This window comes from Notamacropus eugenii, chromosome X (genome assembly GCF_028372415.1).
Source record: "Notamacropus eugenii isolate mMacEug1 chromosome X, mMacEug1.pri_v2, whole genome shotgun sequence".
Lineage (NCBI taxonomy): Eukaryota > Metazoa > Chordata > Mammalia > Diprotodontia > Macropodidae > Notamacropus > Notamacropus eugenii.
The window spans coordinates 5,293,806-5,312,274 of record NC_092879.1 but is presented as its reverse complement, the minus strand read 5'-3'; the positions used below and the strand labels follow the sequence as shown (position 1 = coordinate 5,312,274).

At 43.3% G+C, this 18,469-nt stretch overlaps 1 protein-coding gene across 1 annotated transcript; it reads left to right on the top strand.

Moving 5' to 3' along the window:
* The first annotated feature begins 5,465 nt into the window (after positions 1 to 5,465).
* Positions 5,466 to 16,743, top strand: LOC140515838 (KRAB domain-containing protein 5-like). The gene is made up of 6 exons (XM_072626655.1): positions 5,466 to 5,549; positions 7,708 to 7,779; positions 10,009 to 10,097; positions 13,903 to 14,029; positions 16,202 to 16,291; positions 16,628 to 16,743. Exons 2-6 carry the CDS (start codon positions 7,773 to 7,775, stop codon positions 16,741 to 16,743), a joined length of 429 nt encoding a protein of 142 aa, XP_072482756.1. The 5' UTR covers positions 5,466 to 5,549; positions 7,708 to 7,772.
* Positions 16,744 to 18,469: the final 1,726 nt, after the last annotated feature.

The window sequence follows — 18,469 nt, the reverse complement described above, 5'->3', positions numbered from 1 at the left end:
CAGCACAGTAAAAAATTAGGGATCAACAGATTTTTATTCTTTTAGGCAAATACAACAATATATTTTGTGATTAAAAAAATTCACGCAGATCCAAAGCCTTTTCTTGTTAAGGCTAAGATGGTTTTCCTCCCGTTAGGATAGAGATATAAATTGGCTATGGAGACAAACAGGTCGTTTTTTAAAACAAAATACACTTTGCAGCCGCACGTGAGCTGCTTTTCTGATCCCAGGGATAGAGGCAGGAGGAAAGGGTGGCTATGTGTCAAAAAGGTTTCTGTAGTAGAAAACAATACTTATTTACTCATGAAAATATTATTGGTAGCATTCTCACACGCAATGTAAACAAAATTTTAAATCAGTGGTGTTCTCTCAGAAAATACAAGCAAAGTTCTAAGAAAAGTGGTTTAGTATTTGTTACTCAGTACTTTAACTATGGTTAACTATGGGAGAGGTGAATTACCTTTGGAATATACTTTAAATTAAGTGTTTTAAGTTTGAGTGAATTTGGTTTACACAATAAGAAAATTTCTTTTTAATTTACTCATAGGGACTGTGGTTGTCATGTGGCTCTGGGTTTTTCTTTATTGTAATCCTTATAGACTATTCTCTTCTGGGGATTATGGGCCAGGACTAACGTTGTAGAGTGGTTTTCCTACAATTTTGGGACTACTTTCATTCAATGCTTGGACCTGTGAACATCAAAAAACCTACTGAAGAAGATGAAGGACTCTCTGAAAGACTTTGACTCAAGTACATATATTATAAAATGTATAAAATAGTGCAACTAAAATGAAAGGAAGCAATATTTGAAATTTATCTCATCTGTCTTTAAGCTTAAATATAATGTCTGTAGCATTTAGGAGTAATTTAAGAAGTACAGAACTTCAGACCTATATTTATCATTTATCCTACTATGTTCTATTTTTTCATATGCTGTCATTCAGGGATCTTTGCTGAAATTAAAACCATGGTGTAATTGAAAAATGTTGAATTGTCAGATTAACCCAAATTTTTGTTGGTTGTATTTACTGTATTGTTTTGTCAAATTTAGGTGGCTTAGCACCTTCTTAGCAAGAATACCTGATGAGAAATAGGAAATTCCCTAAATTTGTCCTCACTCCCACTCCACCTCCCCAACTTATCTCTGTCACTTGCCCTGGGTGTGAAAATTTCTCGTTAGTTACTCAGAAAAACCTTCAGTGATCCCCTGTAGCCTCTGAATTAAAATAAAAACTGGTCTTATTGCTTTATTCTTCCACCACTTCTTGCTACATGCTTGGGGAAACTATATTTTGTGTCTCTTTGGGAAAGAGAAAGGTAACTCAACCGTTTTGTTCTGTTTTGCCCCATTAGGTAGTAAAGAAAGTCCATTCTCTTTCCAGGTTAAATTAGTTCAGACTGTGAACTGAGAGAAGTAACATGTCCTAGTGAATAAAAGGTCAGCTTTGGGGTCCAGAGCTCACAGAGCTGGGAGGAACTTTAGAATCCATTCAGTTTAACTGCTTCATTTTATAGATGAGGTAATTGAGACTCAGTCATGTTCAATGAGACCTAAAGGCACAACAGTCATGTCCAAGGTAGTTATTCACCCCAGGACTCCTGACTCCAGAGCTAGTGTTGTGTCCACTCTACCATGCTAGAGACCATCTGAGTCGTTGACAAAATCATCGTTTGAAGTACCCTTCTCCCAAAAAATCCTTTGACATACTTTAACAGAGTCAGATACAAAGGAATTCTAATTCTGTGACTTGTTATTAAGAAACAGATTTCGTCGTGCTATGCCTGGTGGTTTGGGGTTTATTTTTTTCAGGTCCAGTGTAAACTTGCACTGTGGAAGAACTTGTTGCAATTTGAGAATAGCCCACAGTTTCTTGTCTGTAGCTTTCGTCTCCTTGGTTGCCCCTTGCCCATGAAACACTAGCTTTTGCTTCCTCCTGTTTATCTTCTAATTACAATTAAGTCCAATATTTTACAAGTCCTCTAAGGAGACTGCTTCCTCTGGAAATTCTGACATAAAGAATCCTATGTGCAGTAGAGCACTAATGGTGAAAAGCACAATTCCACTTCATGAATATCTATGTTATTATTACTCTCGTATTAAACATGGACGTGAATATACTACTGATGGCAGAGCACAGGTCTTTTAAACTTTGAGATGTTTCTCTGCAGATTGTAGTGTAACTTTGGAATTTGTTTACAAAATTTCCAAGAATCCATTTCTTGCAAGGTATACCTCATGCCACTAAGAATGGTGTTTGGACCCTTGGAAGAGAGAAAGAAAACAAGTATTTATCAATTATCTACTGTTTGCCAGGTAGAATGCTAGGTATTTTAAAAATATTATCCATCTCATTCTGTCATCACAAGAACTTTGTGAGGTAGATGCCATTAACCTCATTTTACAGTTCATGAAACTGAGGCAGCTAGATATTAAGTGACTTGTGTAAGATCATACGGGTAGCAACTCAGTGAGGTGGGATTTGAACTCAAGTCTTTCTGACTCCAGATCACTGGTCTCTATCCACTGCAATACCCAGGTACTATAGGGGAAATATTGCCCTCCAGCAAGAATAGAAAAAGGGTTGGAGCATCTGAGGAGGGAGAAAGGGAGGAGAGAATAGCCATCACTGATATGATAAAAATCTTTGCCTGGGATTTTTATTGATGGGGGTGAGAGGGAAGAAACATGGAATAAGAAAAGAATTCATGAAAGTAAAAAAGTAGAACAGATAAAATCAAAATTACATGAAATGTATTGTATTATAAATCACGATGCAGTGAATACCTGCCAAGTACAACCTCATAAATTACATTTGGCAGAATGCTGTTTCTCCTAGATTTCTGTTAGAATGTTAAATTTTTTTGTGATTTTTGTCACGAGGTCTTCTTTATTTTAAGATTATGAGAAATATGACTATTTAAAAATTAATTTTGGGCAAAATATATATAGACCATCTAATCTTTTGTTAAAAATAATAATAATTTTAATATGTTTCTCTATATATATCTTTTATCACCATACAACAAAATCATATTGCAAATTCAATACACCAAAGCCCATCTGTGATCTATATAGATATAATTACAAAACATTCTTTAAAGAAGTAAAGAATAGCATAAGTAGTTAGAGAGATAAAAAATTGTTCACAACTGAGTTGTCCCAATACAATAAAAATGACAAGGCTACTGAAATTATTTTATAGATTTGGTGTTATACCACTCAACTCTCAAGGACATATGTACAGAGCTAGACAAAATGAAAACAAAATTTATTTGGACTAATCAAAGGTCTAGAAAATCTAGGAAAAGGGGGAAAGAAAACATGTAAGAATGAAGCAGGACTAACACTTCCATATCTCAGAAACGTAAAACGTAAAATGAAGCTCTTACTAGGAAATATGGCAAGGAGATTTTATTGACCAATAAAGATGAAAAAAACTATTTGGTAGTGATTAAAAATCAGGAAATAGAACAACGCGACAAGGAAGAATCTATCACAAATAATAGAACTCAGGAACTCAGTATTCGGTAAACCTGAAAACATAAATTACCTGACAAAGATTTCCCTCTTTGACAAGAATTGATGGGAAAACTAGAAAGTGGTCTGCCAGATAGCTATTAGATTTTGGCCAGTATATTATGTCATATCCCATACATTCCATTATACCATATACCATACATTCAAAATGGATATGTGACCTGAATAGAGATAAAAACCATACCATAGCTAACTACATAAAAACCATGTCTTTTTTAAATTGCATGTATGACCAATCTCTGGAACGGTTACCATGTCTCTTGTATCTTGTTTTAGTAACTCTTCAATCGTTACTGACTCGAGTTTTTCCACAGTGTTTGCTTTATTCGTTTGTGACTGCTTCCATATGGGTAGCCAACCTATGACACAGTTGATAGGTGGTGGGTGGTATTAACACTTTCTATCCAATTCATGCGTTGTTCTTGACCATTTCCCTTTTCCTTGACTAATTCTTCTTCTACCTTTGTCCATGTTTAGTCATAGGCACTAGTTGGCTCTATAGCTGACACTTAGAACTAGAAAGATGGGATGGAAGCCTCTGGTAACACTTCAGCATTTGATTACAATAGCAAACAGTGAGAAAGTTTAAATGAATCCTGGATTCAAATTCCTTGGATATAGAAATACAGAAAGCTGCTATGCCTTCCAAAGCAGTTACATAATGTTACATAAATGGGAATCATTGCAACTATTGTTGACTACCATTTGATTTTCCACAACCGTGGAATCGCCCTCCCTCCAATGGAGAGTCCTTTGTCACCCTTTCTCACTAACTCAGTACATCAAACACTCACACCCATCTACAGAGGAGCCTCTATAGATGTTACCCTTCTAAGGCTGCAAGTGCCCTAAGAACTCTTGCCCTCTGAAAAGCTGGCTGAAGGGGTATTGGCCATATTGCTACCTTCCCCCCATGTCCTCCCCATCTTCTGGCACTCTCTCCATTCCTGGCTCCTACCCTGAGATTCTGGGAAACCAGCCTCTGGGCTCTTCCTCACACTTCCAGACTCCAAGCACTTGCCCCAGCTGAGTCCTGGCCATGGAATGCCCTGCCCTCAAATTCCAGGACCATCCCTCAGCAGCTCCTCTCCTCCTGAGGCCACCTGTCGTCTCTCCAATGGCAGGTACACAATAGGCGCTTCTTCAAGGCAGTAACTCAGGAGTGTTCCTCCCTCCCTGGCCCGCCTTGTCCTCACCAGCCTGCAGAGAATGTGACTCTGGGTCCCATAAGGCAGTGAGCGCAGGGCTGTATGCACGGGCCTCGTCCCGGGTTTCACCCCCTTCTTCTCTGTGCTTTGGGGATCCCAGGTCAAGGGGCTGTGTTGTGTGTGGCAGGAGGGGGGTCCTTCCTGTTGGGGGTGGGGTCCTCTTCTCCTCCCCTCCCCCAACCCCCCTCCTCCTCCCCCTCCTCTCTTCTCTTCTCCCCCTGTCCATCTCCTTGTCCCCATCTCTTCATCCTCTTTCCCCCTCCTCTCCTCTTCCCCCCACCCCGCTCCTCCTCCCCCTCCTCTCTTTTCTCCTCCCCCCTCTCCTCCTCCCCCTCCCCATCTCTTCATCCTCTTTCCCCCTCCTCTCCTCTTCCCCTCCCCCCCTCCTCTCTTCTCTCCTCCCCTCTCTTCTCCTCCCCCTCCCCATCTCTTCATCCTCTTTCCCCCTCCTCTCCTCTTCCCCCCACACCCCTCCTCTCTTTTCTCCACTCCCCTCATCTCCTCCCCCACCCCATCTTTTCATCCTCTTTCCCCCTCCTCTCCTCTTCCCCTCCCCTCCCCCTTTACTCTTTCCGTTAGCACAAGGCCTGCCCCCTGTCCCGGAAGAAGAACTACTGGAGCACACAAGGAGGAACTTTTTCCCTCCTGGAAATGCTCCAGGCGGCAGGGGCGGGGCTTCTGGCAGGTTCCGGGGCGGGGTTTCCTGTTGGTTGGAAGGCAGCGGCAACAGATTTGGAACGTCCCTGCGAGAAGACGCTTGCGACCCTCGTGTGGTCGTGGGTGGAGGCCGGAGGCTGTAGGAAGTGAGTGTGTGCCTAGGACCCAGAGTGGAGGAGGGAGCAGGGTCTTCCGGGGTGGTCCCCCGAGCAGGGAGCGTCGAGGGGAGGGGGGGGCATCATCCTCCATTTGTACAGACTGGGAGTGGTAGGTGTGGGCCTCTCCATCCGGGCCCCTGGGGCTCCAGCTTCCAGGCTGTGCCAGCTCCACCCCTTCTTCTCCCTGCTTTGGTCCTGGGGCTGTGTTGTGCTTGGGAGGAGGGGGCTCCTCTCTGCCTCCTTCCCCCTCCGCCTCCTCTCCTCCTCAGTCCCCTGCCTTTCCTCCCCTTCCTCTGCCTACTCCTCACCTCGTCCCCCCTCCTCCTCTGTTTTCCCGTGCCCCCTCCTGTCCTTCACCCTCCTCCTCTTTCCCCGCCCCCTCTCCCTCTCTCCCCCCTCCCCTCCCTACTCCTCCCCTCCTTTCCTCTCCTCTTATCCCTCTCCTCCTCCCCCTCCTCCCCCTCCCTCTCCTCTCTCCTCCCACTCCCTCTTTTCCCCCTCCCTCTCCTCTCCCCTCCCCCTCCCCCTCCTCTCCCCTCCCCCTCCCTCTTTTCCCTCTCCCCCCTCCCTCTCCCTCCACCATCCCTGATACTGAGGCTTCTTCTTAAGCAAACTCTTCTGAGAGGGTATGTGAAGTTGGAATTGTGAAATTGAGGGCATTTCTCACTCAGAATCGATCTGAAAACTACTCTTTTCACTTTATATCTATTCCAACTTTACTTAATCCAGACTTCAGTGGGATTTTGAGGGTTCACCACAGTGAAGATGTGGAAAGCAGCTTCCAGTGATTTTTTTGGTGTCTAGTCAGCCACCTGCTGTGGGTAGAGCCAATATTTAATTTCATGTCCAGCTGACATTTCAACTAATTAATGTGTTTTATCACAAACCAAGAGAAATCAAAATCTGTTCCTAGCAGGGTGGAGTTCATGTATCTGATTAGAGATTAACAGGATGTTTCTATGCTTCCTATTTTTCATAGCACCAAGGGAAGTTTTATGTTAAATTCCATTTTCAGATAAAATCTTCACCATGGATGCCAATTAAGGAGGCTCTGTTTATCGCTTTGATTACAATACACTTCTTGAGGAGTGGAGCCACGATGGTGCAGTAAAGGCAGGGTCTGAGTTCTCCCCAATTCCCCTACAAACAAGTTTAAAATAATGCCTTAAAACAAATTCGGTAAAACAGGGTTTGTGAAAAATTTTTCCAGCCCAAGACAACTTAAAGGGTTAGCAGGAAAAATGTGTGTCTGGTGGGAGTGCCTAGCAGCCAGCCTGGTCACAAGGACATTGCAGGGCACTTTTGGCTGACACTGGGTGCATTATGGGAGCACCACTGTTGGTTAGATTGGGTTAAAGGAGCTTCCTGCCTCCTGACTGCCACTTAGATAAGCCTCTTGAGGAGGAGAAGGGTGTGTGTGTGTGGCGGGGGGGCTGGATTCAAGAGAAGAGGAGTCGTGGCTCCATCGCTGGATCCTCAGACCCCATGCCAGCTGCCCTGTAGTCTAACCCTAACCCTAACTCTAAATTGGTGCTGAGCCAGCCCTATCTCCCCCCTCCCCTGGCTCCAGGCTTCCACTCCTTCCCTTTCCACTGGGCTTCTGCCCTAACACTGCCCTTCAGTTGTGAAAGGGAGGTCTCAATTACTAAAATACTTCAGCACTTGACAACTGGAGCTTTCAGGAGCTTCTTCCATGGGCTAACATTTAATGACCTTGCCCAAAGAGAAAGTCCAAAGGCTCATATTTCATAATATGATTTCATATTATGATATATTATTATACAATAGTATTATTATTATATATAATAATATATAATTAATAATATTTGTATATAAATATACACTATATTAAATATTAATGTTAGTTAAATATTTAATCAATTGATTGATAATTAATTGAATATTTATATATAATATATTATGATTATATAATCATATATGATAATATGATTTCATAATATGAAAGTTCTTCAAAGAACCTCATAGAAAAGGAGAATTTAATCTATAGAAATGGAGCAAAGAGGGTGCTTTGTACTATTCTCAAAAAGTACTTTATTTTTCATTTTCAAGTAAAATATACACAATATGTAGCGGTTTTTTAATATTGTAAGCATACTCTCTGACAACTTAATTCATTATTTCACAGCATCCAGGTCAGAAGAGGAGTTAATTTTCTAAGGATACAATTGCTTCACCCATTAGAAATCCATCATGGCAGGTAGGTGGTGAGAGGGGCCTGAGGTCAGGAACTCATTTGAGATACTTCTTAGCTGCATGACTAAATTGTGCTTGGGAGGAGGGGACTCCTCCCTGCCGGTGGCGGGGCCCTTCTTTCCTCCCTCCCTCCTTCCCCCTCCGCCTCCTCTCCTCCTCCGTCCCCCTGCCTCTCCTCCCCTTCCTGTGCCCACTCCTCACCTCGTCCCCCCTCCCCCTCCCTCCTTCCTTTCAGCAGGTCACTGAACCCTGTTTGCCTCATTTTTCTCATCTCTAAAATGAAGTGAAGAAGGAAACGTCAATCCACTCCAGGATCTCTTCCAAGAAGAGCCCAAATTGAATCAGATAGAGTCGGATGTGACTGAAAACGACTGAACACTAGAGATCATTTTTCAGATGAACAGCATTCCTTATGCAATAATTTCCCCAAAATCCCAATGTGAGAAAAATTGGAAGCATAAAATTTCTTACTTGAAATTATTTTTAGTTTTCAACATTCATTTTTATAAGATTTCGAGTTCTAAATTACACGCCCTCTTTCCACTTCCCCCGGCCTTTGAGAGCCAGTGATCTGCTATAGGCTATACCTGTATGATCATATTAAACATTTTCACATTAGTCACGTTCTGAAAGAAGAATCAGAAGAACAGGGAAAAACCATAAGAAAGAAAAGCAAAAAAGAAAATCATCTGTTTTGATCTGCATTCAGACTCCATCGTTTTTTCTTTAGATATGGGTGAATTTTTCTTCTTGAGTTTTTGGAGTTGTGTTAGATCATCAAAGTTGGTCACAGAACAATGTTGCTGTTACCAGCTACAATGCTCTCCAGGTTCTGCTCACTTCATTCACCATTAGTTCATGCAGGTCTTTTCAGGCTTTTTGGAAATCAGCCAGCTCACCATTTCTTTTGGAACAGTAGTATTACATTACATTGTGTCTCAGTAAGCACCCTCACATATACAGGAGGGTCTGCTATCACAGGTTCTTAGATCTGCATTTATAAAAAGAAAGGCAACTTTTGAGTTTTTGAGGATTAGCAATCACTTTAATGACATTCAACATACAGGGACCAACAGACAGGCTTCCAATTGTCTAACCATTACATACATACATAGCTACCAGAGAGGGAAGTACCAACTTTTGGGTTTTCAAAGCCAAGGGTCTGTTAAGCCACTTCCCAGAGTCTCATCTGCAACACAGATCATTCAAAACTAAGCTCCAAAGTAAAACCTCCCCTCAGAGAATATATGCTCTTTTCAGAGCTAGAGGGCATGGTCCCTGCTGACCCAGCACTTCCTTAGCAATCAGAAAAAGGTATGGCCCTTCACAGGAAACAAGCCTCCCCTAATCAAGCCTCCCTCAATACACCTGCGACCTATCAGTGGGTGGGGAAGATTTTTAACTCGCATTACACATTCATCAACCACAACTTGTTCACTCATTCCTCAATTAATGGGCATCCCCTCAATTTCCAATTTTTTGCCACCACAAAAAGAGGTGATATAAATATTTTTGTATGTGTGGGTCCTTTTCTATTTTTCAATCAGTGCACCTCTCCCCCAACAGTATATTAGTGTTCCAGTTTTCCCACATCTTCAACATTTATCATTTTCCTCTTTTGTCATGTTAAGTGGGATGTTGTTTGTGTATTGTTTTAATTTGCATTTCTTAAATTTCTTTGACTGAAAACTGACGGTGGAAGTGTATCAGACAGTATTCCCTATTTAAAACATGGAACAACATTGCCTGTCAAATGAACTCAGTTTGGCTGAATGCATGTCTGCATTATCTCACATAGGAAAATCACTTCATCCATCTGTTCCTTTGACACGAGACTGACTGCATTCAGAGTAGAGTGAAGCCATTCTGATCCAATTACATGTGATTCTGATTCTTACACCTCCAACGCCATTCCTAATGGTGAATTTTAAGTCTATGTTGCATTAAGGTCAGATCTGAGGCTTAAAGATCCAATGATCCAATGATCCAGTGGGAGAGCACACTCTCATTTAGATGAGGAGAGTTTGCCTCTGATCAATCTGCACTGACAGTGATCAATGGGCTCAAGAATCCCAACTTCCCACCCCTTTGAGTTCATCTGGGGCCCAAGTGCAATCCTGGCAGTCTGCTCACAGGGAGGCATGGGAGTGGGGAGAGACAGGCTTGGAGAGGGGGAAATTGTAAGGGAAGGACAGGGAGGGCATTTACCCCCTGGGTCCTTCTCTCTCCCCAGGTCAGTCTGCAGAGGACCAAGGCCTGGCCCAAGCAGGGAACCTGGAGCCAGAGGGAATGGCTGCTGGGAGCTGCAGACCCCCACCTCAGGTGAGTGCTGTCCCTCCACAGTGTCACAGTGCAATACCAGCTTCCTCCTCACTCTTTCTCTCATTCTCTCTGCTTAAGCTCATTAGTTAAAGAAAAACTCTGTTCTCAGTACTCTCTTTACACATTATCTTAGCATTTCCTGCAAGATTCAGATCCTTGAAAAGCTCTTTAACAATTAAGATAGTCTTGTCTTACACTCTCCCCCTTCCCAGGCAGTAAGTCTCCCACATCTGGGTCCTCATCAGCTATCTCAGGTTGCATCCAAGACCCATCAATTTACCAAAACATGCCCTAGAGACAGAGGGAGTGGCCTTCATGGGACATAGAGTCTATGTCTGCCTTCTTTGACATAACCAATGATGATCCCTCATCCCTGTAATGGTAACCAATAATTGAATTTCTGTTCTTTCTTGTGTGCTTGTAGAAATGAACTGTACTTTCTATTAGGAGTCCATGGGCCAGAGCAGGGCCTTTTGATCCATCCTTTATTATCAGACTACTTGATTTAGTTATTTTTTTCTCTTTTGTTCATTAAAAGGGCCATTCCTTGACTACTTCTTAAAAAGGCCTGTTCACTCAACGGATGTTACCTCCCTCTAAGTGAGTACTTGAAAAGGCCAGTCTAAAAAGCCCAAGGTCTCCCATTGCATCCTGGGCCATCTCTAGTCATCCTGATGAATATCTGGTCACTGGACCCAGATGGCTCACGAGGACAAATGAGGCTAGTGACCTTGCACAGACCTCCCTCACTCAAAACACAGTCAAGAGAAAGACATGTCACCATTTCTCTGATGTCATGGTGTTTTTCAAAAGCAAAGGAGGAACACAACAACAAACCTGCCCCTGTTAATGAATGTTATCTGGCTGGGAGAAATGCCTCAGTTTATGTTTTTGTAAAATTTCCTGTGACATTAGTATAGCATTAAAAGTATAAATTATTTTGGGTAATAGTGTCATTTTTATTATAGTGACACTGAATATTCTCCCATCCGTTTACGCTGACCTTCATTTCTTTAAGGATTCCTTTGTAGTTGAATCTGTGCAACTCTTTTTGGGTGCTTTGGAATATTGTATGACTATTTTGTTTATTTGGAATGCGATTTTTCCTTCTTGCAGAGAAGTGATTATTAATAACCGATGATTTGGGGAGATCCACCCCTCTCCCTTTATCTAAAGTCCTGATTTTTAAAATGTTCACTTTCTTGAAGGACTTTGCTGATAATGAGATTGGACGTACTTTCTTGTTCAAGACCCTGCCCAGGTCTTGTGGGGAGTAGCCATTACATTCTACTCTGGCTTGGGTGGGACACACATTCTCTGAACAGAGTATAGATAGAGATAGCTGCACATTGTCATATTCTTTCTCTCATTAATGGTTAACCGATGAGAATTGATTGCCACTCTTCTCCCAAAAGAATACATAAGCCCTCAGCCTCCGCACATGATTGTCTTTGATCTAAGAGAGATGGCCAAATGGCCACCTTTTTAGTAATAAACATGCTGGCCTTATTAATAAAATGATTACATTTGTGACCCAGAACGGGTTGGTTGTTGTCCTTCGTTCTCAAAGAGGACCAGAATGACATCACTATGCTAGATTAAAGTTTCAGTATATCTGACTGTGGCTGATCAGACAGAGCAATATGAGTTTGGAATGCTCTACCACAGGTTGGGCACAGATGGTCTGCTTGAACATTTGGGGTGAATACTCTGAACTTGTACATCCTCTCTTTCCTTTGAGCTGTTTCAATTCTGCTTTGCTCATGGATACAGCCCCCTTTCTGATACGGGCAAGCCATGCCAAGTGGTCCTGTGCCAGTGTCTCCCATGCCACACAATCAATTCCAAAATTCTTGAGAGAGACCTTGAGAGTGTCTTTGTATCACATCTTCTGACCATGTGAATGCTTGCCCCACGCAAGTTCTCCATAAAACAGTCTTTTTGGCAAGCATACACTTTGCATTCAAACCATGTGGCCAACCCATAGGAGTTGTGCTCTCTAAAGAATAGTTTGAATGCTTGGAAGTTTAGTTTGAGTGAGGACCTCAGTGTCTGATACCTTATCCTGCAGGTGATCTGCAGAATCTTCCTAAGACAATTCAAATGGAAGCAATTCAGTTTCCTGGCGTGGCACTGGTAGACTGTCCATGTTTCCCACATTGAAATGTTGATGATGATCCATGTAACCATGTAGTATTGTATTGTAAGCAAGTCATTGCACGCACATATTCCTGCCCATGAATACTGGACTTCCCCACACAGTGTGGGACACACTCACCTGCCAATACTTGCTTGTTAAGACCTGTTGGTGGACTTGACCACTGATGGCATATAGCTTACATTTTGTGTGTTTATTAGGAAAATGATGTAATCGTCATGATTTTAACTCTATTACGCAACAGATGAAACCTGTGTGAATGTTTTTTCAGAATTTTCTTCCCTTCTTTCCTTACGCTTCCACCACCCTCTTATTTTTATTCAATGTCCCCCAACTGCACCTGAAACTACTACCACCTCCCTGGATTATTCTAGCACACACCCGCCCCCCCAGGTGTGGTATTGTCCACTTTGGGAACCTATGGCTTTTTCTCATGGATTCCCCTTTTCCATTGTGCATCACTTTCAGAATAATGTGTATCCCTGCAGGTGGCAGAAGGAGCAAAGCTCTAGGGTAGGGAACATCTGCTGATCTCTGCCCTTTCTTGTTGACCTTTATTTTTCTTCTGCATCGTCCTGGAAATCTCAGCACTGTTTTCATGATCTACTAATCTTTCCAGTACTAGTTGCTCCAAAGGGTGGCAATTCCCTCCCATCCCAGGACAAGCAGACTTTTCAGGCACTAACCCTCCCCCCACCCCTCGCCCCCAGGGCTCAGTGTGAAGCCTTCATCTCCCTTCACCCATGACAATATTCACCAATGATGCCCCCTCCCACCCTATAGTAATGCCTCCCTCCTTTCTCCACCCTTTCAGTCGCTCTCCCTTCTTCCTCACCTGCTCCCCTGTATGTCCTTCTTTTTCTGAGACTACCTAAGGAGGTGAGAGGTCACCTCCATCCTACTGGTCCTGGATCCCTCTCTTGTCTTTGACACTGTTGATCACTCTCTTCTCCACGATACTCTCTTCTCTCTTATTTTTGGGGGCACCACTCTCTCCTGGTTCTCTTCCCCGTATATCTGGCCACTTTTCCTCTCTGTTTTGGCTATGACACGTCATCCCCAGAGTGACCTCAAGCCCTCAATGTAACCACAGATAACTCTTCTTCGCTTGACCGTCTCATACCACTCAGTCCAGTTCCGATACTAATGAATATCTCTTTAGAGCCCTCTTCACGTTTTTATCTAGATAAGACTTTATTTCAGCCTCTCAGGAAGCGAACTGTGTCTTGGACGTTATTCTCTTTTAAGGGATCATATAAAACTCTCCCCTTCTCCCCCAAATACTCACATTCTTTTAATAGAATTTCTTTTAGAACATATCATTTTTATCAGTTCCGATGAGGAAGAAATTTTGCATCACTCTGTCTTCTCCACAGATCCACTTCCCTCAGAGACAGAATATTTTCTCCCTGGTTCCATAGGAAGACACATTCCATAATAAGACATTTCTCAACTTTATTCCAACTGATCATATAAAATGCATTTCTCAAAGTTCAGTTGGGCTCTTGATGACTGTGATTTCAAGTGCTGAGTGACACTCAACCACGTTCGCTGGCCTTCATTCTCTTCCTGTAAATTGATGAGGGATGGATTATTTACCTCTGATGTGTCTTTCGGTTCTATATCCTATGAGTCTGGATGATTTAGGGGTTGGTGACATTCAAGGACGTGGCTGTGGACTTTACCCAGGAGGAGTGGGGCCTCTTGGATCCCGATCAGAAGGAACTGCACAAGGAAGTCATGCTGGAGAATGCCCAGAATCTGCTCTCCGTGGGTAAGGACACTTCCCCTGGTAACTCAGAGTCTGCAATAAAAGGGAATATCTTCATTCCCCGGTGTTCAGAGTCTGGAGCACTTATCAGTTATTAGAGAGAGAAAAGTGTACGTTTCCTGTGCCCAAGAGACAGAATCCTCCTGCCGCCTGGTTTTCCTATAGAAAGTCTGCATCGGGCGACAGGGAGCTGAGGGTTTCCTCTGTTGCTGTTGAAGTTGTCTCTTACTGATTCTAAGCAGCTTCAGGTCAAAAGCCCAATCAATGCGGAAGCATCTCAGATGTGGCCCTGATCTCAGATGGACTTGGATTTTGCTGCCAAATCACTGAAAACTGCTCAGACAGCTTTTCCTTGTAACCCCTTCCTCCCAGGGATGGATTGAGAATTTGGAGTAGTCTTCCTTTTCACAAACATCAGTTTGTAGGTTGAAGAGCCTAGTTGTGCCCAGTGTAGCAGGTTTGTCGTGAATCTTCCTTCCTCTTGCCTTAAACTTCCAGCACAGAGAGCAGAAAAGGAAGGGAAGGGAAGAAGCATTTATATTCACCCATTGTTTGCCAAGTGTAGAGCCAAATGCCAAGTAAAGAAATTTTGAATATTATGATACATTATTCTCATAATAACCTTCCAAGTTAGGTGATTTTATTATCCACTTCTGAGAGCTGAAGAAACTGCGGCAAACGGAGGTTAAGTGAGTTGTCCAGGGGCACCCAACTGGTAACTGCTGGAGGCTGGATTTAAACTTAGGTATTCCTGACTCCAGGTCCAGGGCTCTCTCCAGTGGGGTGCTTGGTTCTTGTGCTTGGACCCCAATTCTAAAATCACGTTTCTCTGTAGCCTCAAAACACCGTTTCAGGCAGTTTCTCCTCAGCCCAAGGACAGCTTACCCTGGGTCTCTTTACCTGATACAGTAGCCAGCTGCTTCTATAGAATTTATTAGCTTGAACCAGCTGTGTACTGGCTGAACTGGTTGTGTACTGTGTACTGGGTAATAAAGACATTTACTACTCACTGATGAATCCTGTGTGCCCTAGACTTAGACATACGTGTACTCCCTTGTGTTTATCTTGTCTAACACGACATTGATGGGGGCAACCTGGGTATTTCTCAGTCATCTCTGACTGTTAGTTGACTTAGTGATGTTTCAGACCTAAAACCACACCTACATGTAGCCACCACTTGGGCTATTTCCCGATGAACTCTGGGTAAAATATCTGCACAGTAGATACTAAAAGTGCATGTTCCTTTTAGAACTAACCACTCCTTAGCCACTCCCTAATCTCACCATGAATCATCTAAGTAACATGTTTGGCACATGTCTTATGATAGAGTATCCTATGTAAACTTGATTTTTACCCCATTAAGTTGACAGGTTCCCTACGAACTCTTACCTGCTGAAAAGCATAATACATCATTATCCCCTTGACCCCAAGAATGCTTGAGTCCGTGAATTCTTTTTTAGGTGGTCCCCACAGGGAACTCCAGTCTCATGTTCCTCTATCTCTCCAGCCCTCAGCATCTCCACTGCCTCTAATTTCTTGATAATGGAAACTATGGAATGAGTCCATCCTTCTACAAAGAAGGGACGCCAAGACCAACTTTTCTGATTCCAAATTGGTTCCACGATCTTCTCCCCTACCTCTTCCCAAAAGAAATGCTATGGCAAGTAACTACCCCATATTCCTTGCTTGCATACCCCTGCTATCGTTAGGAAGGACAGACTGGCAGAGAATCAGAATTTGGAACAACTAGAGTTTCTTGAGTTTGCCGGCAGGAGGCTGTCATCTGAAAAGGCAAATACTTTTAAGGTTTCACGGAGTGATGAACCAGGCAGGGGGGGCATGGCCAAAGAGGATTTGTCAGGGTCCCTGTTGCTCGCACTTGAGGCTGATTTGACAGAACTCTTTTTCTCCCTGTTGGGGTTAGGATTTTCTGCTAGAATGGAACACCTCAGGATTGGGGGGCAGGGGAGCTGAGAGTCTGGCTCAGAATATGTTGTACAAAAGGATAATGTAGCACATCCTGTTTTGAGTCACTTGCATTGCAAGCACTGATGTTTGAATGTAATGGAGTGAATCTCAGCATGGAGCACCTCTGGATGCACACCCTTTTCCCCAAAGAGAGCTAAATTACAACTTTCTCTCCATCCTCATCCCTCACTGATTCCGCATACCCAGGAGTTCCCAGAGAAGATGTGATCTCTTATTTTGAGGAAAGGGAAGCACCATGGAGGCTGGGCCAAGAAAGCCTGAAGAGCCACTGTCCAGGTAAATGAGGTAAAAGCCAGTATATGAGGGCTGTGATTACAAGTGGCTGATCTGTATTGCGGTGAAGCAAGTTCTAGATTTGGGAGCGGGAAGAGCTGTCTTGAAATTCTGTTTAAGATGTGTTTTAGCAGTGACTTCCTGGGCCAGTCACTGAAACATGGAGCCTCATTTTGCCCATCTGTCAAATGAGGGAGTTGGACCCCATGGGCTTTTTTAGCTCCATTCCAGTGATCAATCTACTATCCTCTAAGAAGTCATTGTATAGAATTCGAGGACATGGAATTCTCCTGAAAGTGAAAAAGGGGGTTAGGTTGCCCAATATGAGCTCTTTCTTAGATCTTCAAGTCAGCAAACATTTAAGCACCTGCTGCTACATGCCAGGCCTTGTGCTTAGCACTGGGGACAAAGAGATGCAAGGGACATCTCTGGCTCTCATGGAGTTCACAGGCTAGTGGGCAGATATCACTCCACTATGGACAGGATAAATTGGAGCTGGTCAAGAGAGGGAAGAACCTAACGTGATGGAGGCCTGGGAAAGGCTTATCATGGGAGGTGGGCTTCAGATGGTGCTCCGGGGAAGCTAGGATGAGCATTCTAGTTAAAAGAGAGTGTGAGGAAAACCCATGGAGTCAGGAAGTGGAGGGTCCTATCCACAGAACAGAAGGGAGGCCTGTATCCCTGGATTATAGCGTAGATGGAGGGCGGAAATGGGGTGAAAGAAGACTGGAAAAGTAGGAGAAGGGTTGGTGATAAAGTGCCTTAGGAGCCCTAGGGAGGATTTTCTTTTGGATTTTTTTGCTGGAGGTTGTTCAGGAGGTGGTGACATGGTCAGGTGAGAGCTTAAGGAAGATGAACTTGGTAATGGGGTGAAGGATTTATTGGACTTGTGGGAGACGAGGCAGCTGGACCAACCAGCAGGCACTTCAGCATCTCAGGTATGAGGTTACTGGGTCCTGAACCCAGACAGTGAGTGTTGGGAGAGAAGTGGGTGTATGTAAGAGAGGTCACGCAGGTGTAATCACAAGCCTTTGGAAGAGATTGAATGTGGGAGTGGGGAGTGTGAATATAGGAGTGAGAGAGTGCATGGCACTTCATTTATGAGCCTGTACTGTTGGAAGGATGCCTTGGATAGAATCAGGAAAATAGGAAGATGAGAGGGTCAGAGGAAAGAGAATGAGATTTGTTTGGATATGGTAGAAGGAGGACCAGGGGAGAGTAATGTTAATAAAACCTAGAGAACAGAGTATCAAGAAAAGGGGGGATCGACAGTGTCAGAGCCTCCAGAGAAGTCAAGAGCAGGGAGGATTAAGAAATGGCCATTGAATTTAGCAGGTTTGAGAGTACTGGTAATTTTGGAGAGAGGAGTGTTAGTTGAACAATGAAATTAGGAGCTAGACTACAAAGAGTTTCAAAGAAAGGAAGGGAAAGGTTCTGGAGGAATCAATTGTAAATGGCCAACTCAAGCTGTTTCACCATGAAATAAATGGAGAAAAACTATTGGACACCATCTCATGGGGCTGCATGGATCAAGTGAGAGTGTTTTAAGGTTAGAGACAAATGGGTTTATTTGTCACAATAGGAATGGAATCATTTGGATTGAGGGCACTGAACATTAATGATAAATTTGGGACACCAGAGGATGAAATATAATGAGGTCGAGGATGGGATGGAATTATTTGCACATATAAAGGGATTTAGCAAGCAGAAAGGTGACCTTTCCATCGTGAGGAGAAGGTAGTTCTTGGTAAATGTCCTTTTTTATTTTAAAAGTGAAATATGAGGCCAAGTTCTCAGGTTAGAAGTTGTGGATGGAGGAGTCCAGGTAGAAGCAAGCCGTTAGGGAGGAATGAAAAAATTTGTTAAAGTTGCTATGGCAAGTGGCATAGGGAGTCCGTTAGATGTCAAAGGCTTTCCTTGCCATACAAGGCCCAGTAGTGAGGGCCCAGCTGAGATGCTGTACCTACATTTGTACATTTGCAGTAGATCTAGGCAGCCTGCTTTCTTAATTTTCTCTCTCTTCATTCAGTAGTACATACCCAAAGTGGTGAAGGCTGCTGTTTTAGTTAGAAATAATCCAAGGCTGAGCTTTCCAAAGGCACCAGCCCAAGTCCTTTCCCTAATCTCTACAACTCAATCTCTGTCCCATACTTGGAGAATCATTGACCAGGTTCATGGAGA

Bases quoted from the DNA above. Each gene is read 5' to 3' on its own strand.
- LOC140515838 (XM_072626655.1), top strand. The intron at 14,030-16,201 runs GTAAGGACACTT...CCGCATACCCAG, and splicing joins CCAGAATCTGCTCTCCGTGG to GAGTTCCCAGAGAAGATGTG. The intron at 16,292-16,627 runs GTAAATGAGGTA...GCTCTTTCTTAG, and splicing joins CCTGAAGAGCCACTGTCCAG to ATCTTCAAGTCAGCAAACAT.